Genomic DNA, 16,704 nt, shown 5'->3' on the forward strand with positions numbered 1-16,704 from the left:
AAGAGGAGTTTCCAAGGATGAGATTCTCAAGGGCTGGGGACAGGGTTCCTATAATGACCTCAGATGCCAAATGAGCATGCTCTCCCTTCCTTTTAGGGAGGGAAGGTGATGGTTTGCAGAGGGGAGGCAGAGAAGAGGGGGGTAAAATCTCATGCCGTCCTGTAAAGCCTCTGAACTCATGCTAAGTGATGTTACACATCCATTTGATATGACAAGAGAGCACACTGATCTAGAGTACAAATGAACGGTTCATTCAACACATCCCAAGGATTCATTAAGGTATGGTGGATGAACTGCATAATTTGAAACAATTCATCTGTAATTCTTTCACTCCCTCCCACCTCTTCAGGCTTCCCCTTTGTTCAGTGACTTTTTTTAGTAGCTGACAAAACCAGCTCATGGCTTCTAGTCAGCAAACTCTGACAGTGCAGGGAAAAATAATCCCCTCGTTTCAAGGAATCAACAGATGTTCTAAGCCACTTCCTTACACTCCTTCAGGACTGTTTTGCAATTCAATATTAGAGTAACACAATGACTCATTCACAGTGGGTGTGCATTATGTTTTCAGGTGTGGGAGATGTCATATATCTCAACCTTGGAAAACCACAGTAGTTAAAGGACATTTTATTTTTTTATTTTTATTTTTTTTTATTTATTATTTTTTTTTGCGGTACGCGGGCCTCTCACTGTTGTGGCCTCTCCCGTTGCAGAGCACAGGCTCCGGACGCGCAGGCCCAGCGGCCATGGCTCACGGGCCCAGCCACTCCGCAGCATGTGGGATCTTCCCAGACCGGGGCACGAACCCGTGTCCCCTGCATCGGCAGGCGGACTCTCAACCACTGCGCCACCAGGGAAGCCCCTAAAGGACATTTTAGATGAAGAGGAATCGTCATGCAATTGAAAAGGCAGGGGCATCAGAGTCACAGGTGGCTTGGGTTCCTTCCTGGGCTCTCCTGAGCCTCCATTCCTTCAAAGCTAAGGATGGTTATATGTTGTCCTGGTAATTTGGCTCTTGAGGGGCAGGGGCTGTAGGGCTGGGGGAGGAGTTCTGATTTGTAGCATTGGCCTGTTTCTATTGTGTAAATACTACCATCACGGCTGACTTCAATGAATTCAGTAAAGATGCAGATACAAAATTAACATACAAAGTTCAGTAGTGTTTCTATACACTAACAACGAATTTTCTGAAAAAGAAACAAAGATTTTGATCTCCCTGATAACAGCATCAAAAACAACAAAATACTTAAGAATAAATTTAACCAAGGAGTTTGTGAAAGATTTCTACTCTGAAAACTACAAGATACTGATGAAAGAAATTGAAAAAGACACAAATAAGTGGAAAGGATTAATATTGTTAAAATGTTAATGCTACCAAAAGCCATCTATAGATTCAATGAAATTCCTATCAAGATTCCAATGGCAATCTTTACAGAAGTAGAAATAACATTCCTAAAATTTATATGGAACCACAAAAGACCCTGAATAGCCAAAGAAATTCTGAGAAAGAACAAAGCAGGGAGGCATCACACTCCCTGATTTCAAGCTATAATATAAGGCTATAGTAATCAAAACAGTATGGTACTGGCATAAAAACAAACAGACCCATGGAACAGAATCAATCAAAATTACCCAAATATATACAGTCAACTAATATTTTGACAAGGGAGCCGAGAATACTCAAGAGAGAAAAAACTTCGTGCTAGGATAATTGAATATTCACATAAAAGAACGAAACTGGGGGCTTCCCTGGTGGCGCAGTGGTTGAGAGTCCGCCTGCTGATGCAGGGGACACGGCTTCGTGCCCCGGTCTGGGAAGATCCCACATGCCACATGCCGCAGAGCGGCTAGGCCCGTGAGCCATGGCGGCTGAGCTTGAGCGTCTGGAGCCTGTGCTCTGCAACGGGAGAGGCCACAACAGTGAGAGGCCCACGTACTGCAAAAAAAAAAAAAAAAGAAAGAAAGAAAGAAAAAGAACGAAACTGGACCCCTGTCTTACACTATTGACAAAAATTAACTTGTAATGGATTAAATATAAGACCTGAAACCAGGTCTAATTTCTTCCTAGAAGAAAACAGGAATAGAGTTCCCTGACTCAAGCTTTAGTAACGATTTTTTGGATATGACACCTAAAGCACAAGCAAGGAAAGCAAAAATAAACAAGTGGAACTATACCAAACTAAAACACTTCTGTCAATGAGCGAAGAAACCATCAATAATGTGAAAAGGACTTCCCTGGTGGTGCAGTGGTTAAGAATCCACCTGCCAATGCAGGGGACATGGGTTCGATCCCTGGTCCAGGAAGATCCCACATGTGGTGGAGCAACTAAGCCCATGCACCACAACTACTGAGCCCGCGCACTAGAGCCCACGAGCCACAACCACTGAAGCCCACACGCCCCAGAGCCCACAAGCCGCAGCTACTGAAGCCCACGTGCCTAGATCCTGTGCTCCAAACAAGAGAAGCTACCGCACGAGAAGCCTGCACACCGCAACAAAGAGTAGTCCCGGCTCACCACAACTAGAGAAAGCCCGTGCAGCAACGAAGACCCAACTCAGCCAAAAATAAAATAAAATAAATTTATAAAAATAATGTGAAAAGACAACCTACAGGATGGGCAAAGATATTTGCACACCATATATCTGATAAGGGGTAAATATCTAAAATACATAAAGAATGTAATACAATTCAGTAGCAGAAAACTAAATAACCCAATTAAAAAATGGGAAAAGGACCAGAATAGACATTTTTCCAAAGAAGATTCACCAAAGGCCACATGAAAAGATGCTCAACGTCACTAGTCATTAGGGAAATGCAAATTAAAAACACAACAAGATACCACCTCATGCCTGTGAGAATGGCCATCAACAAAAAGACAAGAGATAAAAAATGCTGGCATGGATGTAGACTGTTGGTCCTTGTGCGCTGTTGGTGGGATGGTAAATTGGTACAGCCGCTATGGAAAACAGTATAAAGGACCTTTGAGAATTAAAAATAGAGCTACCATATGATCCAGCTATTCCACTTCTGGGTATTTTTGCATAGGAAACAAAAACCCTAACTCGAAAAGATACCTGCACCCCCATGTTCACAGCAGCACTATTTACAACAGCCAAGACATGGAAACAACCTAAGTGTCCACTGATGGATGAATGGATCAAGAAGTTGTGGGCCGTGTGGGTGTGTGCGTGCATGAACATTATTCAGCCATAAAAGGGAGAAAAGTCCTTGCAACAACATGGGTGGACCTTGAATGTATTATGCTAAGTGAAATAAGTCAGACAAAAAATGACAAACACTGTATGATCTCACTTATATGTGGAGTCTAAAAAAAACCAAAAACCAAAAAACCAAACTCAGAAAAGAGATCAGACTTGGGGTTCAGAGGCAGAGGGCTGGAGAGGGGCAACTGGAGGTGAAGTAACTTCCCCAACTGCATGGGTAGGAAAGTGGCAGTGTTGGGGCTGGAACCCAAGGCTGTGGAGCCTCCGAGGCCACAGCTTTAACCATTCACTCTTCTACCTCACGCCCCTACATCACTCAAGTCAAACAGCTGGAAGTTCAATTTGGTCCTCAAGTCCCGCGCTCTCCCTCCTAAGCGTGCTATGAATCTGCCACGTCCTCTCTACTCCACCGCAACACTCTTAATTCTGGCACGTGGAGCAGCTCACATGGACTACTGCGACAGGAAGCAGCTCTCTGCTTCCCGGGGGACATTGTCAGCAGATCCCTTATAATGTCCCCAGCCTCTCTATAAATCAGTGTGTCAGCAAGTCACTACATTACATTACACTGTTCAGTGCCTCCCATCACCCACATGGTTCTCAAATCTCAGTGTGCAGAAGCATCGTGGAGCTGGTAGAATGCAGATTCCTGGTCCCTCTCCCAGAGATTCTGATTCTGTAAATGCAGTATGGAATTCAGGAATTCTCATTTTTACCAAGCACCCCAAGGAATTCAAGTGCTTTATGGGAAACACAGGTATACAGAACAAAGTCTCAGCTCCTTTGCAAGGAAACAGAACCTCTTCTCTGCTATCTTACTTCGTTTAACACTCCAGGTAATGGAATCATTTACAGTTCCTCGAAACTACTTAGTTTCTCGTCTTCTTTCCCTCCATCTAAAACCCCCTTTTCCTCCTTTCATCTGACAGACTCTTTCTCTTTCAAAGCCAGCTGAGGTTTAGATGTCATCTCTAGATCCTTCCTTAACTCCCTGCTGCTTGCCAGCCTCCTCCCCCACCCCACCCCAGCCTCTGAAGGTACGCATACTGAAGGTACCACATTTGTCACACGCCTGTGCCCTTCCAGGCTATGGTCTCCTCTAGGTCAGGGTCAGAAGCTCACCCCTCCCTTTATAGCAGGACCCAGCCACGTATGAGGCACATAGTAGGAGCTCAAACAGCAGGGGCCCATCTAACTACGGTGCTGGATAATCAGGGAGGAAGGTGAAAATGTGAGTCAGAATTACCCCTGAAAATCCTTTATATAGCCCAGAAAGTGATGGTTCCCTTTCACAAATACACAAAATTAACACACGTTATTTAGGGTTGTTAAATGAATCCTAATACATGTTTATGAAAACAATGTAGCTTATGACAAGAAATCAGTGCCTCAAGAAGCTCAGTATGTGGGACCAGTTGAGGGAACAGCAGAACCCCAGTTGCCAGCTTATGTGTGTAGTTGGATTTGAATGAATTCTGACTTCAATACATGCAGAGGGGGAACTGCTCTAATCATGAATGTTCCAGTATCATGGAACAACCACCTAACAACCTGACTGTACAGTACAGACAAGCTTAGAGTCCTAAAACAAAGCTATAACTGTAAAAGAAAGTTGAACTCTTCTAATTATTTATATAAACTCTCCCCCTATGTAGCCAACAGTATAGATTTTGAAAAGACAGGTTCTTAGAAGGCCAGTACTGTTTGTCTAATACTGCCTAGCACAGCTCTGTGTGTGGGAATACATGAGATGATTGCCCTTGAGCTTAGTGCTTTGTTGCCTGGTCTGTGTGTCCCTGGGCTTCAAAACTGGAATCTGACAGTGGTGAGCAGGAAGTTAAATCATGCGGTGAGTCATGACTTGATTCGATTCAAATAGGCAAAGTACTTAGGCAAAGTGTTCTTGTGGGTTGGGGATTATAAATGATTAAAGATGTCATCTTTGACCTCAAGTAATGCGTAATATCATCAGGAAATAAGACCTCAGCAGAAATAATAATCCACCACAGTGGATTCTAAAAGAGAAGGTGGGATTTGAGGGAAGGATAAGATTGGGGACAGAATTCACGGATGGAGGAGCCCAGGTGTGAAAGCACAGAGGGTGTTCAAGGAGCTGCGGACTCCAACGCTCACCTGTCCAGCTCCTCTCCCCAGCGCCCCCCCCGCCACTTTCCACCCCTCTGATCTTTGTTCCCCCACATCTTCTCATGGACGTGTCCCCCCTAAAACGTTAATCACGTTCACTCCTGTTCCCCTTGCCTTTGTCCTCCACACCGGTCCCTTGCCCAGGATGCCATTTCAACTTGGGTAAGTTGTATTGGCCCTTCACGTCTGGTTTAAATTCCTTCTCCTAATCCATGCTGTGAGTAGATGACACATCTGTCACCCCAAACCTCTGTTAAGTTCCTAGAGGGAAAAGATCTCATTTCTTTCATCTCTGTATTCCCAACACCCAGCAATGTTTTATGAGCTATATTACTGCATAATGGTGGTGTCTTTTGGCTAGACTCTGGATTAGATTCATAAAGTTAAAGAGGAATGGATAAGTAAGACCCATCTCCCTTGCTGCCCTTACATACCTGAGGTGTATAGCATCTGTTATAAGCTGAACTGTATCTCCACAAAATTCATACATTGAAGTCCAGTCCCAACCTCCAGTACCTCAGAATGTAACTGTATTTGGAGTTAAGATACACTTTTTTTTTTTTTTTTTTTTTTTTGCAGTACGCGGGCCTCTCACTGCTGTGGCCTCTCCCATTGCGGAGCACAGGCTCTGGACGCGCAGGCTCAGTGGCCATGGCTCACGGGCCCAGCCACTTCACGGCATGTGGGATCTTCCCAGACTGGAGCACGAACCCGTGTCCCCTGCATCGGCAGGCGGACTCTCAACCTCTGCACCACCAGGGAAGCCCTGGAGTTAAGATCTTTAAAGGTGATTAACTTAAAATGAGGCCCTAACCCAATATGACTGGTGTCTTTCTAAGAAGAGGAAGAAACAGCAGGGGTGTGCGTGCACAGAGGGACAACCATGGGGGGACAAAGCAGCCAGAAGGCGGCCGTCTGCAAGCCAAGAAGAGAGACCTCCCAAGAAACCAACCTTGCCGCCACCTTGAGCTTGGACTTCCAGCCTCCAGAACTGTGAGAAAATAAATTTCTGTTGTTTAAGTCAGTCCGTCTGTGGTATTTTGTTATGGCAGCTCCAGCATTAATAAACCTGGACCTAGTGCCATATGCCAGGTACTGTTCTAAGCATTTTACAAATGCTTCAACATTTAAACACCTTCCCACCAGTGCCAGTGAATCACTACGGCTGCATTTCTCAATGGGTAGGAGGGGAGAAGAGTGTATCCCTTTCCCTCTAGGGTGGGAGCTGGGCATTCAGAATAAATATAGTTGGGGGAAAAACACCCTAAGAGGTATATCTCTTTTCTCAGGTGAGAATCACAGGTGGAAGGGTGATGACTGATAATTATAACAATAGTAAAATGATTGCCACCATTAACTGAGCAATTACTGTACATAGGCAAGTACCAGCCGTATTACAAGAATCCCTTATCATTTCACCCCCACAGCAACCTTAAGAGTTAGGTAATATTTCACTCCCTTTATTTTACAGAGGAAGAAACCAGGTTAAGAAGGGGCAAGCCAGTTGTCAGCTGGCAAGGAGAATCAGAATCAGACACAGATCTGGGCCTTTTTCCACTCTGCACACTGCCTGGGAAGTGGACTGGGGTCCCTTGGCTGGGGGAGGGGAGATTCTAAATGCGAGACAGAATTTGTTCTTAATGCAGATCAATGGGGAGCAGCCAGGTCAATTGTTTTAGAAGAAAAGGCAGCAGGGAACACCTAACAGCCTTAATAGCATGTGCAAAAACAATCATTCTCTTTATTTAGCTCCTCCTACATGCCAGGCATTAAGCTTGGAACTGAGTCCTGAGAAGCTGATATTTTTATCTTTTCTTTTTATGGACATGGAAACTGAAGGTCAGGGAAGCTGAGAGACCTGGCCAAGGTTGAAATAAGTGGTAGAACTGGAGTGGTAGGCCTATGAGGCTCCAATCCTGCGCCTGTCCCGGCCCACCCACTCTGCTTTGGCAGGTATCTCAATGGCTTCTGTACCCACACTGCATAAATGGCCAGTGAATGCACGAGGGCCTCCATGCCCTGAATGGAGAGTTTACTTGCCATATCATGGTCTTTACCAAGATTCAACCTAAAAAATAATAAATAATATAGAATACTAAATAATAAAGAGAAATGAATAATAATGGAGTAGCTTTTGCCCAAGAATGCTCCAAGGAGCCTTATTTTCCCAAGATGTTCCATGGAAAAACTTCTATGGTCAGACAAGTTTGGAAGTGCTGCCTGTTATCCCTCCACTGCCTTTGAGACTGCCAGTGTGGCAGTAAAAAAACAAACAAAAAACTGTGTACATCAACAGATTCTAAAGGTACTACAGTAAAAAAATTTAAAAAAAATCTGATTCCTTCACTTAAGCTAAGCTTTCCCCAATCTTTCTGAACCACAGAACTGTTTTTCTACATGTGTCCGTGAACATACCTCGCAGCATCCTTTTAGAGATACTGCATTGTAGGACTGAGGAAGCAGAAAGACAAGCAGGTTGGAGCCACTTTTGGATATGGTAGCTAACATGCAGACTTTTTTCTTAAGAATGATCAAATTGTGGGGACTTCCCTGGCAGTCCAGTGGTTAAGACTCCATGCTTCCACTGCAGGGGACATGGGTTCGATCCCTGGTCAGGGAACTAAGATCCCACATGCCGTGTGGAACAGCCAAAAAATAAATAAATTTTAAAAAAGAATTATCAAATTGTTGGTTGTTTATGTTTAGTTTGCTTTCTATTGAGAAAATAAACAGCTTGAAAAAATCTGACGCAATAAATCTAACAAGGGAAGGGCTGTTTGCTTTCCCAAATCTCGTGGCTCATCCTAAGCCTTCTTGTTTCCGCCCCAACCGCATTCCATTCTCCAGGTTTCCACCCACCCCTTCCTCTTCGGGGCTGCTCTCCAGCTACAGGAGACTGGACATGACAACGTGCAATGCACCCTGTCCCTCACCCCCAGCCCTTACAATGAGGAGGCAGTGACAGAGAGGCATCAGACCCTCTGCCCACAGTTATAGCCCACGCTGGCAGATTCCAGAGAGATGCGTGAACTTATGTGGTAGAAGTATGTCTCTGCCGTGGGGTTAGGCAGGAGTACTGTAGACATTCCCACGGCGGGGCGGAGGGTAAGGTTGCCAACAGTTCCTTTAAAATGTCCAGATTATGTACACGGTGCTATATTTAAAATAGCACAGGGAACTCTACTCAGTATTAGGTAACAACCTAAATGGGAAAAGAATTTGAAAAACAATAGATACGTGTATATGTATAACTTTGCTGTACACTTGAAACTAACACAACATTGTTAATCGCCTATGCTCCAATATAAAGTAAAAAGTTTAAAAAAAAAACCTGCTACCAAAAAAAAGTCCAGATTATGAGTGCTGTGATTTTTCTAATTCTCCTTTTGCTTATTTTCAGTTTCTAATTTTCCATAATGAATATGCAGCGCTGTGTGTTAAGGAGGAGGAGGAAGAGGGGGGAGGAGCGGGAGAGAGGCGGGGTGGGGGAGGGGGAAGGAAGGAGGGAGGGAGGAGGGGGGAGGAGGGGAAAATAAGTCATAAAATCTCCGGAGAAGCTCACCTAATCAAATACCCGCGTATCTCCCAGCACCGTCCGCCTCCGTTGTGACCTGCAAAGCTGCAATTCGCAACACCGTCCCAGTCACCCCTTACCCAACGCGAAGCTCAGAATTCAGGCGCAGCGCCGCCTCCCCCTTACCCACGCGGAAGATCAGATCGTCTTCGATGGGATTCTCTTTTCGTTTCCCGGTGCTGTACATGCTAGCGGGTCTCTTCACAGCCTTCTGCTTCACGTGGCCGCTCCCCGGGGACTTCACGCGCCTCTTCACGCCCTCGGTGGTGGGGGACACGTCCGCCGACCGGATCACCTTCAGCTTAAACGGGCTGCCGCGGATGTGCTGGTCGTAGAGCCGCAGGGACAGGGTGAAGTCGCCCTCCTTCTGTACTGTGTACAGGAACTCGTACGTGCCGTTCTTGTTGTCCAGGATCTCCCCGTCCGCCACGCTGCCGTCGGGCGTGCTCAGCTCCGCCGTGATGTAGGCGTTGCCCGTTTTGCACAGCTCGCCGTCTTTGTCCTTGGTTGTTATGGTGACGGACATGGGCTGCCCGATGATGGTCTGCCGCAGCCCCTCGCCCGTGGCCACCGTCTCGGAGGCGACGGCGTTGGTGGTTAAAATCGTCCCGAGGTTGTGGATGGACTTCTTGAGCCCCTCGGTCTCCACGATGAAGTCCAGCTGGTCGTTTTCTCGCGGGTGCAGCGGAAAATCCTGGTCCGCCAGTTCGTTCAGCTTCTCGCTCATTTGCTTCTTCACAAGCAGCACCTCCGTCTCCGTGCCATGGTTGAGGGCCTGCGCCGTGAAGCTGCTGCAGCTCTTGATACTCTCCTGCCCCTCCAGCAGAGTATCCAGCTGCGACTGGAGGACCTGCGGGGAAACCAAGCCGGGTGAGCTCTTCCCAGGGCGCCCGCGCCCGCACCTGCCCGCGCTCTTGGCCCCCGGCAGGGGGGGTTCAGTTTAACCCAGGGAGCCCCATTCTCACGCTGAATCCTAAATCGCCTTACCAGTCCCTTCTCTTTCCCCTCCTCCTCGCCTGTCTCTCCCACACACATATTTATGGGGTCATGTGTCTTGGATAGGCGCAAGCAGAAACGTCACCGACAGCTTGGCAGCCAGATTGCTAGGCCTGACATCTGAAATTTTGTTCATTATTCAGTATCTTTGTCTAATGTCCAAAGCTTCCCTGTCACCACCTAAAGGAACAGAAACCAGACGAACGAAAACTCCACACCTGAATATCGGAAGCTTTCATCCTTGGTTTTGTGATGGGATGTGCAGAGTTAAACAAAGGCTGAAGTCTGGGCTCACTCTGAAGTTGACTAACAGGTTGGTGTGGGTGAGAGAGCAATTAAGAGACTATTAGACATTATAATTAAGGAAGGAAAACAATCCAGTTTAACCCTAAATCCTGAAAGCATTACTTTATATTCAACTTCGCCTTGTGTCAAGTTATCAAGTGGTACTTAAGGCCACAGAATCATAGTTTTGCTGCAAACAGGAAGGAAGAAATAGCTGGATAAGCCACTAAATAAAAACTACTGTTTACTGAACAACAGTGACACTTAACCCATTAGAGTCCCCTTTACCGCTGGTAGAACACAGTAAGCTAGCGCCAGGGAGGCCCCGGATAGGATAGTGCACCTCTCCCAGGATGTCTGTAGGAAAGGGTGGAGTCTTACTTTGTGTTTGAGACCATAGTTGACTTCCAGCTCCATAAGCAGCACGCTCTTGCGCACATTTAAAGTCTTCTGGAGTTCATCAAAGGTAGAATGGATGTCATCCACAATGCTGGCCTTTTGGTCGGTTAACTGATGGATGATTTCTGAGATGAACTGAAGAGCAGAATCTATTTCTGGGAGCCTGGAAGACAGTTATCAGAGGTCGTTATTATAATAAGATCCACACGGAAATAGTAAAAAAAAAAAAAAAACTATCCAAACACTATATTTTGTCAAGAAACATCTTCTGTGCTTTTCATCATCTTTAAAAAGTAATAACTGAAGAACAGAGTGAATAAGACATGACATAATTACTGCCTTTGAGAGAACAGGTTTTGAGGGTCGATGTCTACTTCAATCTACCTCAGTCATTTAATTTTAAAAATTGATGGTACAAAGCTCTCAGAACCCCATGGCTTTTTCTCACACTCTAAATCAGCTGTTCTCTACAATGGATAAACAACAAGGTCCTACTGTAGAGCACAGAGAACTATATTCAATATCCTGTGATAAACCACAATGGAAAGGAATTTTTTTAAAAAGAATGTATATATATATGTATAACTGAATCACTTCGCTGTACAGCAACAATTAACACAACATTGTAAATCAACTATACTTCAATAAAAAAATAAGAAGAAAAAGAAAAAATAAATAAATCAGGCATTCTCTAACTTGACATATTGATATTTTGGGCCAGATAATTCTTTGTTGCAGGCGGCTGTCCTGTGAATTGTAGGATGTTTAACAGCATCCTTTCCTCTACCCCGCCCCCACACACAGTTGTGACACCAAATTGTCTCCAGGCATTGCCAAATGTCCCTTGGGGGGTATCATTGCCCTTGGTTGAGGACCACTGGTCTAAATATATAGCTGTATCTTTTTACCCAATCACATGAAAAACTTATCCAAACTCAGAGTTTCCTGGGAATTTCTTGCAAGTTCCCAAGTTCTTTTAATTAGTATAGAATAGCCACACTTTTCTCACTTCAACTTTTGGTAAAGAGATTTATTTTCATTTTGCTGTTTATTTGCTCTCTTTGGTCTTTCTCATGCATCACACAGCTACTCTGTTTCTTCATTTCCAAATAAAGAGCCTGGAAGTGGGGAAGGAATAGGAAAATTGAGCACTTGCTGCTCAGGACCATTTTGCTCAGACAGAGATGAGCCAGTCACGGTCTGCCCAGTGGCTTCTAAGTGTGTCAAGAACAGCAGCTAAGAAAGGCTCTTCAGACAGCCTGGTTTCAGGCACAAATTTCAGAGATCTCCTGAGAGTGTATTTTCCTCGAGTATATTTTGTTCATTTAATCTTACTAAGGTACTAAAAGGAAAACCACCACTCATAACAAAACGGGGCTGGAATTTTACCAAGGGGCAGGGGATGACCCTCATCACTCACTAGTTTATGACTACAGCCCTATGATCAAAGGACAATTTATTTAGGTGACATGAATCTTCTATCCCACTGGGACACGAGACCCTGAGGCCACAGGCGGCCAGTCAGGAGCCAGGCGGAGGTATGCACACCTTTTGTTGACGGCGTCCAGCTGGACCTGGAGTGAGGCCTTGTGCTGCTCCACCACGTCCTTGAGGGGGACTGTGGGGTGTTCCGCGTGCTCCCCCTCCGTGCACTCCCGACACATGGCCGTCTCGCAGGACTGGCAGTAAAAGTCCATCACCTGCGGGTGACACAAGAGCAATTCCAGGTTTGGTGCCAGTGACTGAGTTCTGACCATGCACTAAGCCTTCACTTGCACCCTCTCAGTTAATTCTCACAGCCTCCCCAGGATGTGGGCAGTATTATATCCAGTTTCACAGGAGAAAAGGAAAGATAAACTTTTATGTTCCAGGTCCCGAACAGAGGTGGATTGGACTCCAAAGCTGTTGCTATGGCCACAAGACCAGCTTTTCTTGGCCACTCCCCTAAGGCAGAACAGTATAGTGCTTTGGTGCTCAAACTTTTTGGTCTCAGGACACCTTTCCACTCTTTATACATGATTGAGGATTCCGAATGCTTTGTGTTTATATGAGTTATATCTATAGCTATTTATTATGTTAAAAATGGAAACTGAGAAACATTCAAAATATTGATTAATTTATCAAAAGCAAAAATAAATGATAACATTAATAATAGAATTTATGAGAAGTATATTTTGCAAAACAAAAATTTTGTGAGGAGAATGGCATTGCTTTTCATATTTGTAAATCTCTTCAGTGTCTGGCTTCATAGAAGACAGCTGGATTCTCATATTTGCTTCTGCATTCGATCTGTTTTGCTAGCACACATAGAATCTCTGGAACATGCCACTGAATACTCTTGAGAGGTTGAGAGTAAAAAAGGTAAATAGGGTTTCCCTCCCTGGTGGCACAGTCGTTGAGAGTCTGCCTGCTGATGCAGGGGACGCGGGTTCGTGCCCCGGTCCAGGAAGATCCCACATGCCGTGGAGCGGCTGGGCCCGTGAGCCATGGCCGCTGAGCCTGTGCGTCCGGAGCCTACGTTCCGCAACGGGAGAGGCCACAACAGTAAGAGGCCCACGCAAAAAAAAAAAAAAGGTAAATAATGTTTTAGTATTGTCACAAATATAGTTTTGACCTTGTGGGTCCCCTGAAAGGGTCTGGAGACCCATAAGAGTTCCTGGATTGCACCTTGAGAACGGCTACTGTTTGGATAAGAGATGAGCTGGGTGCAACAGTTTGCATCCTGGCTCCACCACTTATGTGACCTCACCGTGTCTCAATTTTCGCTTTGGCCAATGGAGACAGTCATGTAACACACTAATCTACTTCACAGGGCTGCTGTGAGGATTTGGTAGATTAATATGCACAAAGAACTCAGATGATGCCTGGCACTGGCACGTAGTAAGTTCTAATAAGTAGTGGCAGTGGTGATGGCGCTGATGATATCATTTGCTTACCTGAAAATAAAGCCACCTTACCCTGACTGTGGTGAACTCACGGTATCAATATAACATAAAGCCTGAAGGTTAGTTTCTTTGTGAAGGCATTCCCCTGATTCTCTCAGCTGGAAATAACTTCTTCCAATATTGAATTCCCAAAGCACTTGGGGCGGGGGGAATATTTTTCTTGAAGTATAACACACATAAAAAAATGGCATAAATCCTAACACAGATTGATGGATTTTCATAAAGTGAATGCACCCACTAAAACAATTTTATTCATACCCCTTTTATGAAATATTTATAAGATTTTAAGTTACTGAGCACTGAAACTCTCTCATCCAGAGCCTAGATAATTCCCTGCACATAGTACGTGTATAATAACATTGCTGAATGTGTGAACTCTATGCTGTTTATAAGATACTCACATTAGGTTGAAAGTAGAAAGATGGAAAAAGATATTCCATGCAAAGAGTAACCAAAAGAGAGCTGGAGTAGCTATTCTAATATTAGACAAAACAGGCTTTAAGACCAAAGTTGTTATAACAGACAGAAAAGGACATTATCAACTATACTTCAATTAAAAAAAGGACATTATATAATAATAAAATGGTAAATCCATCAAGACGATATAACAATTATTAATAAATATATAACCAACAACAGAGTCCCAATATATATGAAGCAAAAACTGACAGAATTGAAGGGAGAAATGGAGAGTCCAATAATAATAGTTGGACATTTCAATATTCCACTTTCAATAATGATATAACTATTAGACAGAAGATCAGTAAAGAAATAGAGAACTTGAACAACATTATAAACCAACTAGGCCTAACACACACATGTGGGACACTCTGTTCAATAACAGAAGACACATTTCTGTCAAGTACACACGGAACATCTTCCAGAAGAAACCATACATTAGGTCACAAAAGTCTCAATAAATTTAAAAAGACTGAAGTCATACAAAGTATCTTCTCTGGCTACAGTAGAATGAAATTAGAAATCAATAACAGAAGGAAATCTGGAAAATTAACAAATATGTGGAAATTAAATAACACAAACAAATAATGAGTCAAAGAAGAAATTATAAGGGAAAGTACAAAATATTTTGAGATGAATAAAAACACAACATATCAAAACTTATGAGAGTGCTCAGAGCAAAATGTATAGCTGTAAATGTCTACATTAAAAAGAAGATCTCAAATCAATAACCTAGGCTTCCACCTTAGAGAACTAGAAAAAGAAGAACAAACTAAACCCAAAGCAAGCGGAAGAAAGAAAATAAAGATTAGTGTGGAGATCAATAAAATGGAGAATAGAAAAACAATAGAGAGAATCAATGAGCCAAAAGCTGGTTCTTTGTAAGAATCAACAAAATTGACAAACAGAATACTATGGACTGTTGTATGTCAATAAATCAAATAACCTAGATAAAACGGATGAATTCCTAGAAACACACAAACTACCAAAACTAACTCAGAGAAGAAATAGAACATATGAATAGACCTACAATAAGTAAAGAGATCAATCAATATTCAAAAAGCCTCCAACAAAGAAAAGTCCAGGGCGAGACGGCTTCACTGGTGAGTTCTACCAAACATTTCAAGAAGAATTAACACCAATCCCCAAACTCTTCAAAAACAGAAGAGAAGGGAACATTTCCTAATTCATTAGGCCAGTAATATACTGACACCAAAGTCAAAGATATCACACAAGAAAAGAAAATTAGAAAAGAAAATTAAAGACTAATAATCCCTATGAATATAGGTGCAAAAATCCTTAACAAAATACTAGTAAACTGAGCCCAGCTACATATTAAAAAGATTAAACACCATGACCATGTGGGATTTATTCCAGGAATGCAAGGGTGGTCCACATACAATAATCAATATTTGTAATACACCACGCTAATAAGATGAAGGAGAAGAATCCTACATGATCAGATCAGTAAATACAGAAATAGGATTTGACAATACCCAACACCCTTTCATGATAAAAAAACAAAACAAAAAACACATCAAATTAGAAATAGAAGGAAAATTCCTCAACTTGAAAAAACGGCATCTGTAAAAACCCCACAGCTTACTTAATGGTGACTCCCTCCTAAGATCAGGAATATGACAAGGATGTCCACTTTTGCCACTTCTATTCAACAATGTACTGGAAGTTTTAGCCAGAGCATATAGGCAAGAAAAATAAAATGCATCCAAACTGGAAAAGAATAAGTAAGAATTTCTCTATTCAGAGATGACTTATATATGGAAAATCCCAAAGAATGTACACATGTGCGCGTGCACACACACACACTATTAGAACTAACAAATGAATTCAGCAAAGTTTTAGGATACAACATGAACAAACAAAAATCAGTTGTATTTCTATACACTAGCAATGAACAATCCAAAAATGAAATTAAGAAAATTCCATTTATAATAGCATCCAAAAGAATATAAAATACTTAAAGAATAAATTTAACAGAGAAGGTGCAAGACTGGTACACTGAAAGCTACAAAATATTGTTGAAAGAAATTAAAGAATACCTAAATAATGGAAATAAATGGAAAGATATCCCATGCTCATGAATTGGAAGACTTAATATTGTTAAGAGGGCAATATTCCCAAATTGATCTACAGATTCAATGAAATATCTATCAAAACTCCAACTTCTTTTTTCACAGAAGTGAACAAGCTGTTCCTAAGATTTATATAAAATTACACTGGTACCCTGAATAGCCAAAACAACCTTCCAAAGAAGAACAAAATTGGAAGCCTCACACTTCCCTATTTCAAAACTTACTACCAAGCTAGAGTAATAAAAATTGTGTGTTACCAGCATAAGGATAGGCATATAGATCAATGGAGTAGAATTGAGAGTCCAGAAATAAAACCATACATTTATGGTCAACTGATTCTTGAAAAGGGTGCCAAGACCACTCAATGGGGGAAAAGAGTCTTTTCAAGAAGGGATGTCAAGACCACTGGATATCTATGTGTAGAAGAATGAAGTTGAAACCTTACCTCACTCCATATACAAAAATTAACTCAAAATAGATTAACAACCTAAATGTAAGAGATAAAACTATAAAAATCCTAGAAAAAAAAAACATAGGGTTAAATTTTCATGACCTTGGACTTGGCAATAGATTCCTAGATATGATA

General features: G+C 42.9%; 1 protein-coding gene across 5 annotated transcripts in view; it reads right to left on the reverse strand.

Annotated features, from left to right (window-relative positions):
- TRIM2 (tripartite motif containing 2) overlaps window positions 1–16,704 on the reverse strand; it is a 127,252-nt gene that overhangs the window by 28,706 nt on the left and 81,842 nt on the right. For all 5 annotated transcript variants that reach the window (XM_082605496.1, XM_082605497.1, XM_082605495.1 and 2 more), the window contains 3 exons: window positions 12,170–12,321; window positions 10,604–10,784; window positions 9,068–9,791 (listed from right to left, as the gene is read on the reverse strand). In XM_082605496.1, coding sequence (XP_082461622.1) covers window positions 9,068–9,791; window positions 10,604–10,784; window positions 12,170–12,321 — 1,057 coding nt within the window. The remainder of the gene's footprint in view (window positions 1–9,067; window positions 9,792–10,603; window positions 10,785–12,169; window positions 12,322–16,704) is intronic.

This window comes from Mesoplodon mirus (genome assembly GCF_964341445.2).
Source record: "Mesoplodon mirus genome assembly, chromosome: 2".
NCBI classification, from domain to species: Eukaryota; Metazoa; Chordata; class Mammalia; order Artiodactyla; family Ziphiidae; genus Mesoplodon; species Mesoplodon mirus.